The sequence below is a fragment of the Calliphora vicina genome, chromosome 5, assembly GCF_958450345.1.
Source record: "Calliphora vicina chromosome 5, idCalVici1.1, whole genome shotgun sequence".
NCBI lineage: Eukaryota > Metazoa > Arthropoda > Insecta > Diptera > Calliphoridae > Calliphora > Calliphora vicina.
The window spans coordinates 8,260,404-8,278,837 of NC_088784.1; the positions used below are offsets into that span (position 1 = coordinate 8,260,404).

The following is an 18,434-nucleotide window of genomic DNA, read 5'->3' on the forward strand; positions in this document are numbered from 1 at the left end:
TGACCATTAAATTATTATGGCAGCCAACTTGACAAAACTAATGATACAGAAGTCCTTATTTTTGGGGCAACTTTCACGTGCAATTGTCAGAATTGAGTCCCAAAGCAATGGACTGAAAAATGTTGTACTGTGTTAGTCAATATAAAATATAATAAAAAAATATCAATAATTTTTTATTCTAAATTTATTAATTAATAATTTTATTAAATTTATTTTTTAGTATTTTTAATTAAGATATAATAAATATAAGAATTTCCTATTTATTTCTATTAACAATAATAACATTTAAATTTCCTCTGTGATATGTAAACACAAAAACCAAAAAATCATACGATTCAACCTAGCTTCATAAAGTGTGTGTTGTTGTACACACATTTTATACAACCAGCCAAACTAGCCAGTCGTACTATTCAGTCGAGCTAGCAGTTTTTGTTACGCTGCGTAGTACGAAAAACAAAACTCGAAACTGACAATGCGTAAGCAGCACACACAGAAATGTTTTTGCTGCTGAAGTCGTGTAATCAGTTCGGTAGAGTTGAAAACTGAAACATGGCGGCTGCTGATTCGTTTGGCTGCTGGAAAAAAACAAAATCGATTGCTGCTTGCTGTTGTAATGTGTGTGCACAGTCAACTGTTTTCAGTAACCATGTGATCAAAAACTGAAACTAGTTACTTTTTTTTAAGCATGAGACTGTAAAAAGTCAACTATTCAGTAAAATGCGACTGCTTTTAGTAGTTCTTCGAAACCCTGGATCTAATGTTATAATTTGGTCGATAATCTTTTATTTGATAAGGAATGATATTTTTCATAAAGTAGATTCATAGGTTTAATTCTGGTTATCTTTACGATCAGCATCGACTATTAAATCCCATGTAGAAGGAGGCAATGTAAGAAATGGAGCCCTTTTTGATATACAATTTTTGGATTTGATTAATTTTAAGTGAGCTTTTCCAAATGATCTACATTAAAAAACCCCTAAAGTATCACAATTTATGCAAATATTAAACAAAATTGACTGAGGTATTATGAACAATAATGTAAAGTACCTAAATATTTGAATGATTCAATATCTCTAGTATCCTATTATAAAGTAAATATATTTTCCAACTTTAATATAATAGACCTGCACATAAAATAAAACACACTAATCACTTGAAATTCAAATAATGTTTAGTAAAGAAAATAATCGTTTAAACAAATCCAGCTCGTTTAAAAATTTACAATATCTCGGCAGTCTCTTCAATCCAGCTGCGAACAGTAGCAACATCACAGTAAACACCAGGATAACCAGCACGAGCACAACCTCTACCCCAAGACACAACACCCATCAATTGGTTTTCGGCTACCAATGGGCCACCAGAATCACCTTGGCAAGCATCTTTTTTAACAGCAAAAGCACACACCATAGTTTCCTTGATTTCATCACCATATTTGTATTTCTTGGAAGCACAAAGTTCTGCATCAATAATATCAACTTCAACCTTTTGCAAAATCTTGGGTGCACCACTGCAACCACTGCATAAAGAACCCCAGCCAGTGACAACAGCTGTAGTGCCGGTAGCAGGTGTGCTTTCAGCCAATTTAACGTAACGGATGTTGGAAGATTCACGAACTGGAGTGGCTAGTTTGATGACAGCTACATCGTAAACCATGGTATCGGGATTGTAAAGTTCATGGTATTTGAAAGCTTTGACAGCAACTAATTCACCACCATTGCTGTATTCAGTAGAACCTAGGCGCACCTTGAATTGGGAGGCCTTGTATCTTTGCATGCAATGGGCTGCAGTTACAATGACATCTTTGCTGACAATTGAGCCTCCGCAGAAATGGAAACCGCTGTTGGTTTGCAATGAAACTTGATAGGGATGAGCCTGAATGGTGGTGTCAACACCATTGACAATACGGCCATTCAATTCATCGGGTATGAAACCAGCGAAAGCACAGCTGACAAAAGCGAATAGAGCTACGAAACGCAACATGGTGTAATGAAGACTATACTGATTGTTCTCTTGGTAAGTGTTTTTATATGATTATGTCCCCAGACATAATCATATTCTTATAAATAATCTGAATGTACTCAATAATTGATTAAGATAAGGAATTTGTAAAAAACAAATTTGTTTTAATGTTTAGTCAAGAAATAAATATGTATTAGACCTCTCCTAACTAAATACATATTTTATTTTTTATTTTAATAATAAAAAATATCAAAACATTTAAACAAATTTGAAGATTTTAGCGATAGTACGTTAATCTGTCACTTGATAATATAACAATAAGTATTGAATTAGAATAATAAGGAAATTGGGAAAATCTACCAAAATATTACGTACTATAATTCTATTGAAATTTTAAAAAGGTTTCTATTAGTTTTTTGTTATCTTAAGATTATTATAATAATTATTTGTATTTATAATACATGTAAGAAGGTTATATAATCAGATAAGTGTACCCACCACGACCAAAACATGCACGTTTTCAACACATTTTTAGATGGAAGGACCAGTTATCGTACTTGTTGATCTATAAAGTTTTTTGTAGAATCCACTTTTATATTCAAAACAATTTTACAAGTTTTTGGCAGGGTATATTTTCTATTACAGTCGAACGCGGTAATAATGAACACACATCTTAATTAATATTAGGTTTGTTTAATTTTAGTTTGATACATTTTTTCAAAATCAATCATTTTCAGTTGAAAATATAATGTGTTTATAAGCCAAAATTTCCATACATTATTTGTTTTACCCTCTGTCTAAACTTGACAAATATTTATCATCACAATTAATGGCGTTTGTTGTCAAGACAAAGTTGTCTGAACAAAAGCACTAACAATTTTGTCTTAACGAAGCAATAATACTAATAAATGGGGACTATACTTGATAATTCTTTGTCTTGACAACCATTTTGACGTTTATCATGATACAAATTTAACAGGTATAGACAAGGGGTTATAAACCCCTGATACATTTTAAAAATAATTAAGAATAATGCCTATAAAATTTATTATTAAATTTTAATGAAATTTAATAACTTTATGAAGCAACCATTGTTGTCATTTAGACTTTCCTTCATTTCGATGTACGTCTATCATTTGAAACTAACTTTCATAAAACCCCAATTAATAAATACATCAATATGTATATCGTAAATGGTTTCGATTAAGTTGCTATTAAAAATCCTCTAAATCTTTTAATAAAAAAATAAGCAAAAAACCGAGTTTTTTTTACAAGAACCCGGAATTAAAAATAACAGTTTTGTACAACACCAAAATAATAGGGTCTTCAATAATTTGTTTTGGTAAACAAATTCTTATCTGTGGAAATAATCTAGTGGTTGGGTTTTTACAATTTTTTAATATCTTGACCAAAACATTTAATTATTGTTGTAGTCTAATGATTAAATAGAAATACATAATATGTCGTTCATTTAAGATTTCAACGTAATTGAATTTTGTTAGATTTCCCCAATTTTGCAAATTATTTATTCTAATTCATAAGTTCGTTTTTATATTATCAAGTGACAAATGATAGTCTTATCTCTAAAATCTGATTAATGTTTAAAGTTTAGTTATTTTCGATTAATATAAAAAGTAAATAGTTAGACTCTAATTATTTTTAACAAGAACAGTGATTTGGTTATCTTAATCAATTCTTAAGTATTTTGAGATTATTTGGGGGTATGTTTTACCCTACCAAATCATATAAAAGCGTCAGAAATAAGATCAATCAATGTAGTCTTTTTTACAACATGTTGCGTTTCGTAGCTCTATTCGCTTTTGTCAGCTGTGCTTTTGCTGGTTTTATCCCCGATGATTTGGATGGCCGTATTGTCAATGGTGTAGATACCACTATTCAGGCACATCCCTATCAGGTTTCATTGCAAACCAACAGTGGTTTCCATTTCTGCGGTGGTTCCATCGTCAGCAAAGATGTCATTGTAACTGCAGCCCATTGCATGCAAAGATACAAGGCCTCCCAATTCAAGGTGCGTCTGGGTTCTACTGAATACAACAAAGGGGGTGAATTAGTTGCTGTCAAAGCTTTCAAATACCATGAACTTTACAATCCCGATACCATGGTTTACGATGTTGCTGTCATCAAACTAGCTGCTCCAGTTCGTGAATCTGCCAACATCCGTTACGTTAAATTGTCTGAAAGAACACCTGCTACCGGCACTACAGCTGTTGTCACTGGCTGGGGTTCCCTATGCAGTGGTTGCAGTGGTGCACCCAAGGTTTTGCAAAAGGTTGAAGTTGATATTATTGATGCTGAACTTTGCGCTTCCAAGAAATACAAATATGGTGATGAAATCAAGGAAACTATGGTGTGTGCTTTTGCTGTCAACAAAGATGCTTGCCAAGGAGATTCTGGTGGCCCATTGGTAGCTGAAAATCAATTGGTGGGTGTTGTGTCTTGGGGTAGAGGTTGTGCCCGTGCTGGTTATCCTGGTGTTTATTGCGATGTTGCTACTGTCCGCAGCTGGATTGAAAAGACTGCCGAGAAATTGTAAATTTTTAAATGAGCTGGATTTGTTTCAACGATTATTTTCTTTAATAAACCTTATTTGAATTTCAATTGATTAGTTTGCTTTATTTTATGTGCAGGTCTTTTATATTAAAGTTGGAAAATATATTTACTTTATAATAGGATACTAGAGATATTGAATCATTCAAATACTTAGGTACTTTACATTATTGTTCATAATACCTCAGTCTATTTTGTTTAATATTTGCATAATTTTTGATACTTTAGGGATTTTTCAATGTGGATCATTTGCAAAATGATAAAATCCAGAAATTTTATATCAAAAATACGGCTCCATTTATTACATTGCCTCCTTCTATATGGAATAATACAGTCGATGCTGATCCTACAGATAGCCAGAATTAAACCTACTATAATGCTATATTAAAAATATCAATCATCACTTTTCCTTATTTCTCCGTAGTACCTCATTCCTTATCAAATAATAAATTATCGACCAAATTATAATATAAGATCCGCTATTTCATAACTGTGTATATCCATTATTCTCGAACACATCATTATAAGATTCTAAAACAACATAAATGTGAATGTCTATCTGTGCGAAACCTTGTTGTGGTACAAATTTGTAGAGAGTTGGATATTTGATTAGGAATAACTAAATACTGGAAGCAATGGCGATGCAAAACTAGTAAATAATATTTTTCTTTTGAACTACATTAATAGGATTAAGCTACCACTAAATATAGATTTTCTTTCTACCCCTTATTATTAAGGTCTAATTAAGCTAGATCTCCTTTGAGCAATTCTAGAAGAGGATCAACTTACGACCTCAACTCTACGTGAATGGGTTTTCAGTAATTAAATAAACTTAAGGAACTACTGGTTTTTATTAATATTATGTGAGAATAATGACCTGTGTTTTTCAAAATATCCTGAGGTGACTCAGTATCGGTCGTACGACCACATCTATATAAATAATGAATGATATTGACCAGTGTTTTGTGTACAGGTATCAAATAATTGACCAAAAATCGTATTTCTATCTCTTAATAGCTACAGGATTGAAACAGAACACTTCAATAACAATAACTAATTCCAAGAAAATTCAATGAATATAAGGAATAATCCTAGTGTCATGTTATCTATCATCAAAATATATAAACTCCTACGAACTTTTAAATGTATTTGTTTCTTTCCAAAACTTTATGAAACTTTCCGAAGATCTAGAAACTTTAAATTCACCATACATATAATACTAAACGTTCTTCAAATCCTAACAATGACAGATTTCCTTGTGTATCCTTGGTATGAACTGGCTTATACACTAGTAAAATAAATTCTCTAACTTCAAAACAGTCGTATATCTATGCACTTAGAATAAAATACACTAATCAATTGAAATTCAAATAATATTTATTAAAGAAAATAATCGTTTAAACAAATCCAGCTCGTTTAAAAATTTACAATTTCTCGGCAGTCTCTTCAATCCAGCTGCGGACAGTAGCAACATCGCAGTAAACACCAGGATAGCCAGCACGGGCACAACCTCTACCCCAAGACACAACACCCACCAATTGGTTTTCGGCTACCAATGGGCCACCAGAATCACCTTGGCAAGCATCCTTCTTAACAGCAAAAGCACACACCATGGTTTCCTTGATTTCATCACCATATTTGTATTTCTTGGAAGCGCAAAGTTCTGCATCAATAATATCAACTTCAACCTTTTGCAAAACCTTGGGTGCACCACTGCAACCACTGCATAGGGAACCCCAGCCAGTAACAACAGCTGTAGTGCCGGTAGCAGGTGTTCTTTCAGCCAATTTAACATAACGGATGTTGGAAGATTCACGTACTGGAGTGGCTAGTTTGATGACAGCTACATCGTAAACCATGGTATCGGGATTGTAAAGTTCATGGTATTTGAAAGCTTTAACAGCCACCAATTCACCACCATTGTTGTATTCAGTGGAACCTAGACGCACCTTGAATTGGGAGGCCTTGTATCTTTGCATGCAATGGGCTGCAGTTACAATGACATCTTTGCTGACAATGGATCCACCACAGAAATGGAAACCGCTGTTGGTTTGCAATGAAACTTGATAGGGATGGGCCTGAATGGTGGTGTCAACACCATTGACAATACGGCCATTCAATTCATCTGGTATGAAACCGGCGAAAGCACAGCTAACAAAAGCGAATAGAGCTACGAAACGCAACATGGTGTAATGAAGACTATATTGATTGTTCTCATGCTAAGCGTTTTTATATGATTCGTTAAGGTTATAATCTTGATAATTGTACTTTAAAATTTATTAAGATAAGGTTGTTGGCACTTTTGTAAACTATAATCAAAACTGATCTAAGATAATACATATGTATAACAGCACTAATGTTGGACATAATTGAAAAAATCTCCCAAAATTCCAATGACGTATAATTCTATAAAAATTAAAAAATATATACTTAAAATATCAATGATTATTGGCTAATTAAATTTGGGTCTTTCCGGATTTTTTTATTGTTAACTAGGAGTTTATGTATGACAAACGAGTACTTGAGTGAAAATTTTACATGTATTTGGTGTTTGTTACAATAAAAAAAATATATTAGATTTTCACTCAAAATAGAGAAATTGCTAGTTAATAAACTCTCCGGAAAGACACAAATTGAATTAGCAAATGATAATTGCAACTGCTAGTATGTATTTGTTAAACCGAATACAAAATCATATAGTGTATGGGTATAAAATTATATCCGGGATCCTAAATTGAATTATAAAATCAGTTTTTCTCTATCAGTGGTAGTTTAAAGATAAAGGTTTTGAATGTGCACTTCTATTGCCTGCCCTGCAGTACAATATAATAAATTCGGCAGATACAGTTATCACCCACTATTCGAACAGTATAAGTTAATTTGTGAGTCCGTAAGGAATATATTTAAGCAAAACCCCAAATATGTATAAAATATTACAGCATGTTTAATATTGGAAAAAAAAATTTTGTAAGTATAGAGAAAAAAGTAACAAGTAAAATAATCTAAAATTCAAAATATTTTTTTTAATTTTTAAAAACAAAAAATACAATTTATTAGTAAAAACAAGTAAAGAGCTATATCGGCTGCGCCGAATCTTATACACCCTTCACCAAAACTTACTAAAAATTATTTTTTTAAATTGTTTTTTAATTTTTTTTAACAAAAAGTTTTTTCCAAATTTTTTTTTTAAATTTTTTTTTTTAATTTTTAAAAAAAAATTTTTTTGGAAAAATAATTTTACAATAATAATTTTTTGATGAAAAAAAATTCGGGTTAAAAAATATTTTTTCCGATTTTGACCCATTGTAGGTCCAACTTACTATAGCCTTATATACATCGTTGCAATGAACTTTGAAATATCTATAATTAGATATCCATATTATCTATATTAATGACAGATATAGATCAAAAATGCGGAAAAAATAGAGGTTGTCCCGGTTTTTTGCTCATACCTCCGTTATTTATGGTCCGATTTTAAATAGCAACCGAGCCGGAAGAATTCCCGATATATTGATGTATGAATCATGTGTTTAAGATATTTGGGGGCTACGAAAAGTTGATTTCAACAAACAGACGGACAGACGGATGTAGCTATATCGACTCTGGTATCTATAACGATCCAGAATATATATACTTTGTGGGGTCGTAAATGAAAAATGTAGAAATTACAAACGGAATGACAAATTTATATACATATGTATACTAGAGTGACAATCAGTTGTATGGAAAAAATTTTTTGTTAAAATTTTGAAGAGTGCCGGGTGGAATATTGTGACACTAGGCCTAAAAGTTAAGTGCTGAAAATTTGAGCCAAATCGGTCAACGATTTCTGGACGCGCATCGAGGTCAAAGTTCAGATATATGCAAAATTTTACTATTTATATGGAATAAATAGGTGAAACTCGTTAAATTTCTGCATTGTTTTCTAGTAATATATAGATTTATTTATATTAATGAATAATATATTAAAAAATTTTTTTTGGAAGTTAACCCTGCATCTCCTTTGGGTCAAAATGACCCAAAAACTGTATTATCGCCAAAATTCGGAAAAAATGCAAATTTTTCAGATATTTTAAAAATTTTGCTACTAAATAAATACTTTTGCAATTGAATGCAAAATAATCGAAATGTGTACGTAATTATCGTTGTAATGAGATATAAATGACAAAATTTGGTTCAAAAATGTTAAAGTTATTACAAATTCGCCAGACCATTGACGTGTTTCAGGCCACTTGAACAAAAAATTTAGGAAAAAAAATTAACATATTTCGAGAAAAATTAAAATAAAAGCTAATTTTTATATAAAATATATCCTTATTTACTTTTGTATGAGTTTTTGTCTTCGTAGGATACCGTTAACCTATTCACAGACATGGCCAAAAAAAATTATTTTTTTTAACGGCTGTTTCAAATCTCCATTATCAAATTTTTAAAAATTTTGTTAAACAAATTTCAGAATTTTTTGATCATCACATTGGGATTTATTCAGATCAAAATAGGGAATAAAAATATGAAAAAACTATGTCAATACCTTTTACAGTTTTTCCGTAGCTGCGATTTAAATTTCGCGATTTTCAAGAAAAACTAATTTTTTGTCCATATTTAGGCGAATGAGCCCAATTTCCTTAATGTTATAAATTTTAAGTAAAACCTATTCATAATATTATAGTCCTTGTAATTCTAAATATGGTCTGAAAGTTTTACTAAAATCGGAAAACGATAACCTTAAATCGTGAAGGTCAAAGGTCAAATTTTTCAATATTTGGAATTTCTAAAGAAAAGATAGCGAAATGTTATATATTTTTGGACCGATTTTAATGAAACTTGAGGAAAGTATAGCATGAAGTCCAGAATTTAAAATAACAGCACAAAATGGAAATTAACCCTTAGCAGCACTTGGGGTCCAAATTACCCTCAACTTTTAAAATCATTAAAAACACAGCCATTGTGACCCCAAGTGCTCTTAAAGGATTAAAGCCATTTTTGCACTGTTGTTGTAAATGTTAGACCCCAATGTATATTTTGCTCAAGTTTCATTAAAATCTTTTCTTTAGAAATTCCAAATATTGAAAAATTTGACCTTTGACCTTCACGATTTAAGGTTATCGTTTTCCGATTTTAGTAAAACTTTCAGACCATATTAAAAATTATAAGGACTATAATATTATGAATAGGTTTTACTTAAAATTTATAACATTAAGGAAATTGGGCTCATTCGCCTAAATATGGACAAAAAATTAGTTTTTCTTGAAAATCGCGAAATTTAAATCGCAGGTGCGGAAAAACTGTAAGAGATAATGACATATTTTTTTCATATTTTTATTCCCTATTTTGATCTCAATAAATCCCAATGTGATGATCAAAAAATCCTGAAATTTGTTTAACAAAATTTTTAAAAATTTGAAAATGGAGATTTGAAACAGCCATTAAAAAAAATTTTTTTTTGCCATACCTGCGAATAAGTTATCGGTATCCCACGAAGACAAAAACTCATACACAAGTAAATACGGATATATTTTAAATAAAAATTAGCTTTTATTTTAATTTTTCTCGAAATATGTTAATTTTTTTTCCTAAATTTTTTGTTCAAGTGGCCTGAAACACGTTAATGGTCTGGCGAATTTGTAATAACTTTAACATTTTTGAACCAAATTTGGTCATTTATATCTCATTACAACGATAATTACGTAAGTATTTCGATTCTTTTGCATTCAATTGCAAAATTATTTATTTAGTAGCAAAATTTTTAAAATGTCTGAAAAATTTGCATTTTTTCCGAATTTTGGCGATAATACAGTTTTTCCAAAAAAAATTTTTTAATATATTATTCATTAATATAAATAAATCTATATATTACTAGAAAACAATGCAGAAATTTAACGAGTTTCACCTATTTATTCCATATAAATAGTAAAATTTTGCATATATCTGAACTTTGACCTCGATGCGCGTCCAGAAATCGTTGCCCGATTTGTCTCAAATTTTCAGCACTTAAAATTTAGGCCTAGTGTCACAATATTCCACCCGGCACTCTTTGAAATCTAAAAAAAAAATTCGGCTGTCACTCTAATGTATACCCTTGCTACTCATGGTGAAGGGAATAAAAATATGCAAATGTGCTAAGTTCCTAAGTTCCACAAATTTTACAGGAGAACTTAAAACGTTTAAATATTTTTGAAATTAGATATTTTTGAAATGATTTTTAATGATATTTAATCACAGTTTCGAAGAATAAAATGGAATAATTTGTTTGGACTTAGCACATTTGCTATTTTCTTTAGTGGACTTAGCACATTTTCTTATAACATGTTTTCTTTTTTCATCGTTTTAACTCTGTTATTGGATATATATTTAGTTGAATATTTCAAATATTTCTTTAAACAATTTATGATTTATGCTTTTGGTTGAATTTTAATGAAAAAACCATTAATTAAAACACGATATTATGTAATAATTAATAACGTAAAACAAGTATGTATAAAAAAAATAAATACAACATAAAAACAATAGGAACTTAAGTTATGAAAAGGTCTCGGAGGTATTTTTTGATCATATTTTATATAAATATAAAGTCACTTCTTCAATTAAGGTTATTATTAACTAAAATTTTATATTTAGATGGCGCTATTATTAAAATAGTGCTTGTTTTATATTAAAAAAGCCATATATTTTTCAATTTTGAATTTTAAACAAAGGAAGTAAAAACCTGTAACACAACAGCGTACAATAAGTAAGACAAAAATTGTTTTTGATAAAGTCAAAATATGCTATTAAACAGTAAAATATGCTCTAAAACGCAAAAATATGACATAAATATGCTCTTAAAACAAATATATGCAAAAATATGCATTTAAGGGTAAAATATGCAAAAATATGCACTAACAAAATTCTTAAATAGTACTGAAACGTGTAAATATCTTATCCATGTACCCATTAGACTCACCAGAAAATACATGCATTTGCATATTTTGGTTTCCCTGATTATTACTTATTCTAGCAGTTTCTATTTGTATCTCAATTTTCACAAAAAATTTAATTTACCTCGTTTTAACACTAAAAGACGCCTTACACGGTATGTATTTCATATGTATTGGAACATGTATTCGATACATATGCAATTACGTGTATATGTCAAAATTCTTGTTATATATACGATTCATAATATCCTTGTTATGATTTTTCTGTACTTTTTTTGTTTTCTGCTTTTTTTTAATTTTCACTCACACTGTATTGTATTTCAAAATACACATTTAGGATATTCACACAGTCATATGGTCGTATTACATAAATAATAACACGAAAAAATATGACTGCTGTGAGCAATGCTCATAAGTAAGTCTGCTATTTTAAATTTGCACACAATTATAAATATTTTTAATAAAAATGCCAAAAACAAGTGAAACAAGTATTCGGATGTGCCAAAAATTATAAATATTTTTAGGTAAACAAAATTTAAAAAAAAATGAATTTGCTAATGAAAAACTGTTATCCAAAATTTAATTTTTTTTTTTAAATTTTTTTATATTTTTTTTTAATTTATTATTTATTTGATGACAGACAAATTCGGATAAAAAAATAATTTTCCCGATTTTTACCCATTGTAGGTCCGACTTACTATGACGTTATATACGTCGTTACAAGTGCTCGATGAAGACTTTATCCCATTCGACTTAGATTTACACTGTTTAGTTATGACAAAATAATAAACACAGTTTAAAAAGTCTTATTATTTTAGGACTTTTTTTTGAAGCACAACAACAAACTATTGTAAAACTTTAGTACTTTATGACAATATGACTTAATAGCACACCGTGTGAATAACCCAATTGTTAATCACGTGAAAATAGAACATGCTCTAATTCCCAAAAATGTCATAAGAACGTGCACAAATTTTTTTTGGGTCACACTGTATGTACTTATTTACATGTGGAAAAATATACCAATCCATGTCACAATCCATATGCAATACATACCGTGTGACCCCCTATAAGCTAACGATATTTTAAAGAAGAAAATATCTCTTAAATTTGAGAGTTAGTTACTTTCATCTAGATCATTGTAGGCAAAAAGAGGCATTTAATTTGTGTGCTTTTTTGGGTAAAAATAAAATATCTACAACAACATCAAGCAACTGAATGAAATGTGTGTGTTTTTATGATCTATTACGCTCTTTTGTTCACATTCGGGTTGTTTGACGAAAATCATCGTAACCTGAACAATATGAACGCCTACCATGGATCTAGATATTTACTTTAATCTAGAATCGAAATTCAGGGTTTCATTTATTTATGGACAAATTTTGGAGATTTAATAAATACAGACAATTGAGAAGGTATTTATATTTATCTGAGAGCTTCCAAAAGTATTTTTTTTGTATAAATTTTAGTTAAAAAATTGCGGTAGTTGTGGATTTTTGTTTGTATCTCTGCCATTTATGAACTGATTTCAAATATTATTCACAAAACCTAGTTCAACGAACACATGTACAGACAGATGGAGGGCGCTAAATCAGATCAGCTCCATAATGATCTTGAGTTAATACACTTAATAGTGTCGTAAATGAAAACTGTATAAATTACACTCAGAATGAAAAACTTTTAGGATATAAAAATAGTTATAGTAGTAACCAACAGACCTATAAGGATGTAGAATATATTAATGGAGGCGTGAATTAAAATTGTTAGAATTACAAACAGATGACAAATTTATAGGGTATACAAATTGTTAGGAAGATTTCAGGAAAACTATAATTTAATGTTTGATAAGGTGTGAGTAAAACACCCAAACCATAGATATAGACACATAGATCGGAAACTATCCTATCAAAGACCTAACTCAGTTGTCGAAAATAAGTGGTGAAAAAGATTTAGTAAAAAAAAAAAACTATGTGAAAACTAAACAACAGTCATATGTGTAACTTTTTTGATTAATTTTTTTCCAGTTTCCGCTCTATGTATATTTTCTCAATCACCCAGACGATTTATACAGAAACACATTGAAAAACTATAATAGTAAAATAACTTTGATTTGTTTCAATATCTGATCAAAGTAAATAGTATTGAAACACTTCAACTTTTAAAAATTCCCAAAAATTATCATTGTTTAAGTAGAAATATAATGAATAGGAATTTTGCGAAATTTCCCCAAAACCTTATTGTTTTTACTAAAATTGGGTTTTTTTCATTTATCAGTACAATAGAACTTATCTATCATTAAAATCAAACAAAACTTTCTTATTAATGATAAGAGAAAATATTCTAATTAATAACTAAATTAAATAAAGATTGTGCTAAGATTATTTTAAGACAATATAGGCTAGTTTTAGCTTATCTAAAGAATATTTAGAAACACTGGCAATATTAAGCCAATCACAGAAACGAATAAAGAAAATAAAGAGAGAGAACTACGAAGATATAGATAATAATATGAAGGCGACTCTCTGCTTTTTAACTGCTAATAAAATATAAAAACTATCAGCGAGAGAAAACTAAAGTTAGTAGTTTTGCCAACATGTTTCGCTTCATAGCTCTATTCGCTTTTGTCAGTTGTGCCTATGCCGGCACTTTTCCCGATTATTTGGAAGGACGCATTGTAAATGGTGTTAATACCACCATACAAGCTCATCCCTATCAAGTTTCGTTGCAACTCAACAATGGTTTCCATTTCTGTGGTGGTTCCATCATCAGCGAAGATATTATTATAACAGCAGCTCATTGCATGCAAAGATACAAACCTTCCGAATTCAAAGTACGTTTGGGTTCTACTGAATACGATAATGGTGGTAAATTGGTGGCTGTCAAAGGTTTCAAATTCCATGAAGGTTACAATCCCAAAACCATGGTCAACGATGTAGCTGTCATCAAACTAGCCGCTCCTGTTCGTGAATCTGCCAACATCCGTTACGTTAAATTGTCTGAAAGAACACCGGCCACAGGCACAACTGCTGTTGTTACCGGCTGGGGTGCCAAATGCTTCTTGTTGTGCCAAACTGCTCCCAAAGTATTGCAAAAAGTCGAAGTTGATATTGTTGATGAGCAGCAGTGTGCTTCCAGTGAGTACAAATATGGTGACCAAATCAAGGAAACCATGTTGTGTGCTTATGCTGTTAAGAAAGATGCTTGCCAAGGTGATTCTGGTGGCCCATTGGTTGCCAATAATGAATTGGTGGGTGTTGTGTCTTGGGGTAAAGGCTGTGCTATTTCTGGATATCCTGGTGTTTATTGTGATGTTGCTGTTGTCCGCAGCTGGATCGAAAAAACTGTCAAGGAGTTTGTGAAAGAGATTGCTTTCTTTTAAATGAATTTATTTTTTAATTGCTATTTGAAACGTGATTATTTAAGTATTAGTTTATACTGTATTTTCAAAAAAACCAAAATGAAAATAAAAATATTTTCAAAATTTTTTATATCTTAAACTTGATTTTGTCTTTCTATCAACAACCATGGTAGATACCTAGACTGCAGCTGAGTAGAGATTGTAGGAGGCTTTTCAAAAAGGATAACAATTACAGACATAGTTTAAAAACTTTTGAGTCTTAAAAGTTTTGAAACTGTGAACGTCGAAGAAGCATTAATGGGAATGTTTTCTGCGGAGATTTGGAGTGTAACATCTCGTACACGAAATGATAAAACCTGATAAATTAAAGGAAAGTAGTACCGAACCATTGGAATTGCATATGAGTTTACATTTTCCCGGGTTGTAGGGATGATGAGAATGAGGGCTCTAGAACGGAACACGTCTTTATTGCCTGTAATCCACATAAGTGAACTGGTAGGTTCCATTGCGAACCAACATCTCAACATCTTTGAAGCTCTTTAAGTTTTCAGGGCCTGATGATATTTGATTTCGGCCATCAAACGAGAATCGTTCGGGGCAGCCTCGAATCGGGTTATATTCCTAAAGTATGAATGAAGATTACAGTGGTATTTATTACCAAAGTGGGGAAAATAAACCACAAAAGAAAACATCGCAAATTATTATTGATCATAGATTAGTCCGTCATTGTCATATTCGAGTAACATCCGCAAGGTGCAACAGGCTTAGTTAAAAGAAAATTTGGTGGAAATATCCTAACAGCGAATGTCTTTGTCAATGTGAATATTTCCTCAATACTCAAAGCCCTGAACGGCGTTTTTGGGTTAATCAACGAACAACAAACAGGAAGTGGAACATGCTCAGGGAGAAGGTCATAAATTCAAGTTTAGGTATGGACATAACAACGTTGGTTATGAGTACGCCAGGGAGTGATATATCTACTCAATTGCAGAACCCTGTTGTAAATATAATCCTGTTCAAGGGTTGTGCTCATAATAAAAGGGACATTTCATTCCACAATAAGTGATCGTATTAAATATAAAATTAAATAAAAAATACAAAAATCCAGTTTTTAGGACTTATTAGATGACATTTTTATGAATGGAATTCTCGAAAGGAGATTAATATTATCCTACATATTATGGGCAGGCCAATCGGTCTCAATACACACTGATAGTTCAAAAACGGACACTGTCTCGGAAAAGGTCTCTAATAACACTAGTTTACAAATCAAACATTGTTGTTTGCTCATGGAATGAAACTTATATTTTTGAGAAGAGCTAGGGACGCTAGCTAATTGACCAAGTTTGCGGAGTTTGGTTGACCCACAAAAAATAGTTTTGCCGCCACTCCACATTAAATTAGGTTTAATGAAAAATTTCGTAAAAGCTTTAGATAAGACAAAACTAGCATTTCAATATTTATGCAGCGGGTACCCGAGTCTTTCTGAGGCTAAATTGAAAGAAGTGATATTTGTGGGTCCTCAAATAAGAAAAATTTTGGGTGATACCAAATTTGAGTGTCTATTAACCGATGTTGAAAAAGCAGCATGGAATTCTTTTAAACTTGTTGATCAAGAATTTTTGGGGAATAAGAAAAGTCAAAATTACAGAGATATTGTTGCGAATTTATTACATAATTTTGAACTGATGGGTGTAAATATGTCCCTCAAAATTCACTTTTTACATTCTCATGTGGATTTTTTCCCGGAAAACCTCAGACACATGAGTGACGAACATAGAGAGCGTTTCCATCAAGATTTGAAGTTTTTCGAGAGGAATTATCAAGGTTTTTGGGATCAGAATATGGTAGGAGACTAGTGTCAAATGAAAATAATTATAAAAAGAGAACTAAAACACTTCACTTTTATTTTTTTTGTCCTAATTTAATGTACATTTTTATATGTTTCGTTTTTAATAAATATCTCAAAAGTTTGACGTCCAGAATTTTTTGAAATATTTTTTCCAAAGTTAGAAGACCTAAATACACAAATCCCCATATGTTTCAATTCATGAGCAAAAACCTTGTAAACTGGAGTAATTTAACCTTCTCTCAGACTTCCTTATATCTACAATATCAAGCTGTAATTTATTCCATAGCTAGAATTCTGATACAGGAATTCAATATACATATATTTGACAATTGATATTTGGACAGCGATAGTCTTACAGCAGTTAAGGCTCTCATCTGCATCGTGGCGAAGTCTGGATCACCAACCCAGTTTGGATATAACACAGTCGAGCTAAAAAGGCCTGGGATATAAAGGCATCCGTGCGATTGAAATTTCAGCTGCATTTATACATGCAAGTAACTTGCTACAAGTTGAGAATACGTACTTTAACCGATAATTTCGAATAATACCTCGAAATTTCTACAAGTTGCTAGCAAGCGCAAAAACCATTTCGTTTCTAAAATAAACAAAATTGAATTTATCCCTCTTTCCAAATAATTTCACACTTCAACAATTACATTTTAAATGAAATAACTTAAATAATATTTATTAAGAATAATTTGTACATCTCTCAGAAATTTACAATTGTTTGGCAGTCTTTTCGATCCAGCTGCGAACAGTAGCAACATCACAGTAAACACCAGGATAGCCAGCCCAGGCACAACCTTTACCCCAAGACACAACACCGACCAATTGATTATTGGCCACCAATGGACCACCAGAATCACCTTGGCAAGCATCTTTCTTAACAGCAAAAGCGCACAACATGGTTTCCTTGATTTGGTCACCGTATTTGTACTCACTGGAGGCACACTGCTTCTCATCAACAATATCAACTTCAACTTTTTGCAATACCTTGGGGGCAGTTTGACACAACAAGAAGCATTTGGAACCCCAGCCGGTAACAGCAGCAGTAGTGCCTGTGGCCGGTGTTCTTTCAGACAATTTAACGTAACGGATCTTGGAGGATTCACGAACTGGAGTGGCTAATTTGATGACAGCTACATCGTAAACCATGGTTTCGGGATTGTAAAGTTCATGGTATTTGAAAGCCTTGACGGCAACCAATTCACCACCGTTATCGTATTCAGTAGAGCCTAGACGTACTTTGAATTGATAAGCCTTGTAGGATTGCATGCAGTGAGCAGCTGTCACAATGATGTCTTCGCTGACAATTGAACCTCCGCAGAAATGGAAACCATTGTTGAGTTGCAATGAAACTTGATAAGGATGAGATTGTATGGTGGTGTCCACACCATTGACAATGCGACCATCCAATTCATCGGGTATGGCACCGGCAAAGGCACAGCTAACGAAAGCGAATAGGGCTACGAAACGCAACATGTTGTAGAAAAGACTATATTGATTGTGTACGCACTCAACGTTTTTATAGGTTTTGACCACTAAAATCTGTTAGAAAGCCAAGTATTATGATTATATTCTTATCGACTTATTAATAATACTTTAGCTAACTAAAATCGTGCTACTTTTTTTCCAGAGTTCTTAAAGATAAGCCAAAATAATTAGTTAGTTTGGCCAAAACTAACAAATTAAGTTTTTCATTCATTTACGCAGTTGTTATAAATAATTATTTCAATATAATCTAAGAAAGATCTTAAACATATCAAATTAAGTGGCTTTC

General features: G+C 31.5%; 5 protein-coding genes across 5 annotated transcripts; 2 read left to right on the forward strand and 3 right to left on the reverse strand.

Annotated features, from left to right (window-relative positions):
* Positions 1-1,215: 1,215 nt before the first annotated feature.
* Positions 1,216-1,980, reverse strand: LOC135961597 (trypsin-like). Its single transcript, XM_065513122.1, has one exon. It carries the CDS (start codon positions 1,978-1,980, stop codon positions 1,219-1,221), a length of 762 nt encoding a protein of 253 aa, XP_065369194.1. The 3' UTR covers positions 1,216-1,218.
* A 1,765-nt stretch (positions 1,981-3,745) lies between these two features.
* Positions 3,746-4,517, forward strand: LOC135960682 (trypsin-like). The gene has a single exon (XM_065512040.1). It carries the CDS (start codon positions 3,752-3,754, stop codon positions 4,511-4,513), a length of 762 nt encoding a protein of 253 aa, XP_065368112.1. The 5' UTR covers positions 3,746-3,751; the 3' UTR covers positions 4,514-4,517.
* Positions 4,518-5,886: 1,369 nt separating this feature from the next.
* LOC135960940 (trypsin-like) lies at positions 5,887-6,713 on the reverse strand. The gene has a single exon (XM_065512364.1). The coding sequence runs from the start codon at positions 6,711-6,713 to the stop codon at positions 5,952-5,954; it is 762 nt and encodes a 253-aa protein (XP_065368436.1). The 3' UTR covers positions 5,887-5,951.
* A 7,324-nt stretch (positions 6,714-14,037) lies between these two features.
* Positions 14,038-14,836, forward strand: LOC135960684 (trypsin-like). The gene has a single exon (XM_065512042.1). The coding sequence runs from the start codon at positions 14,038-14,040 to the stop codon at positions 14,821-14,823; it is 786 nt and encodes a 261-aa protein (XP_065368114.1). The 3' UTR covers positions 14,824-14,836.
* A 2,535-nt stretch (positions 14,837-17,371) lies between these two features.
* LOC135961683 (trypsin-like) lies at positions 17,372-18,136 on the reverse strand. The gene has a single exon (XM_065513221.1). The coding sequence runs from the start codon at positions 18,134-18,136 to the stop codon at positions 17,372-17,374; it is 765 nt and encodes a 254-aa protein (XP_065369293.1).
* Positions 18,137-18,434: the final 298 nt, after the last annotated feature.

Excerpts from the sequence above, each read along its gene's own strand:
- LOC135960684 (XM_065512042.1), top strand. The coding sequence starts at position 14,038 with ATGTTTCGCTTCATAGCTCTATTCGCTTTTGTCAGTTGTGCCTATGCC.
- LOC135960940 (XM_065512364.1), bottom strand. The coding sequence starts at position 6,713 with ATGTTGCGTTTCGTAGCTCTATTCGCTTTTGTTAGCTGTGCTTTCGCC.
- LOC135961683 (XM_065513221.1), bottom strand. The coding sequence starts at position 18,136 with ATGTTGCGTTTCGTAGCCCTATTCGCTTTCGTTAGCTGTGCCTTTGCC.
- LOC135961597 (XM_065513122.1), bottom strand. The coding sequence starts at position 1,980 with ATGTTGCGTTTCGTAGCTCTATTCGCTTTTGTCAGCTGTGCTTTCGCT.
- LOC135960682 (XM_065512040.1), top strand. The coding sequence starts at position 3,752 with ATGTTGCGTTTCGTAGCTCTATTCGCTTTTGTCAGCTGTGCTTTTGCT.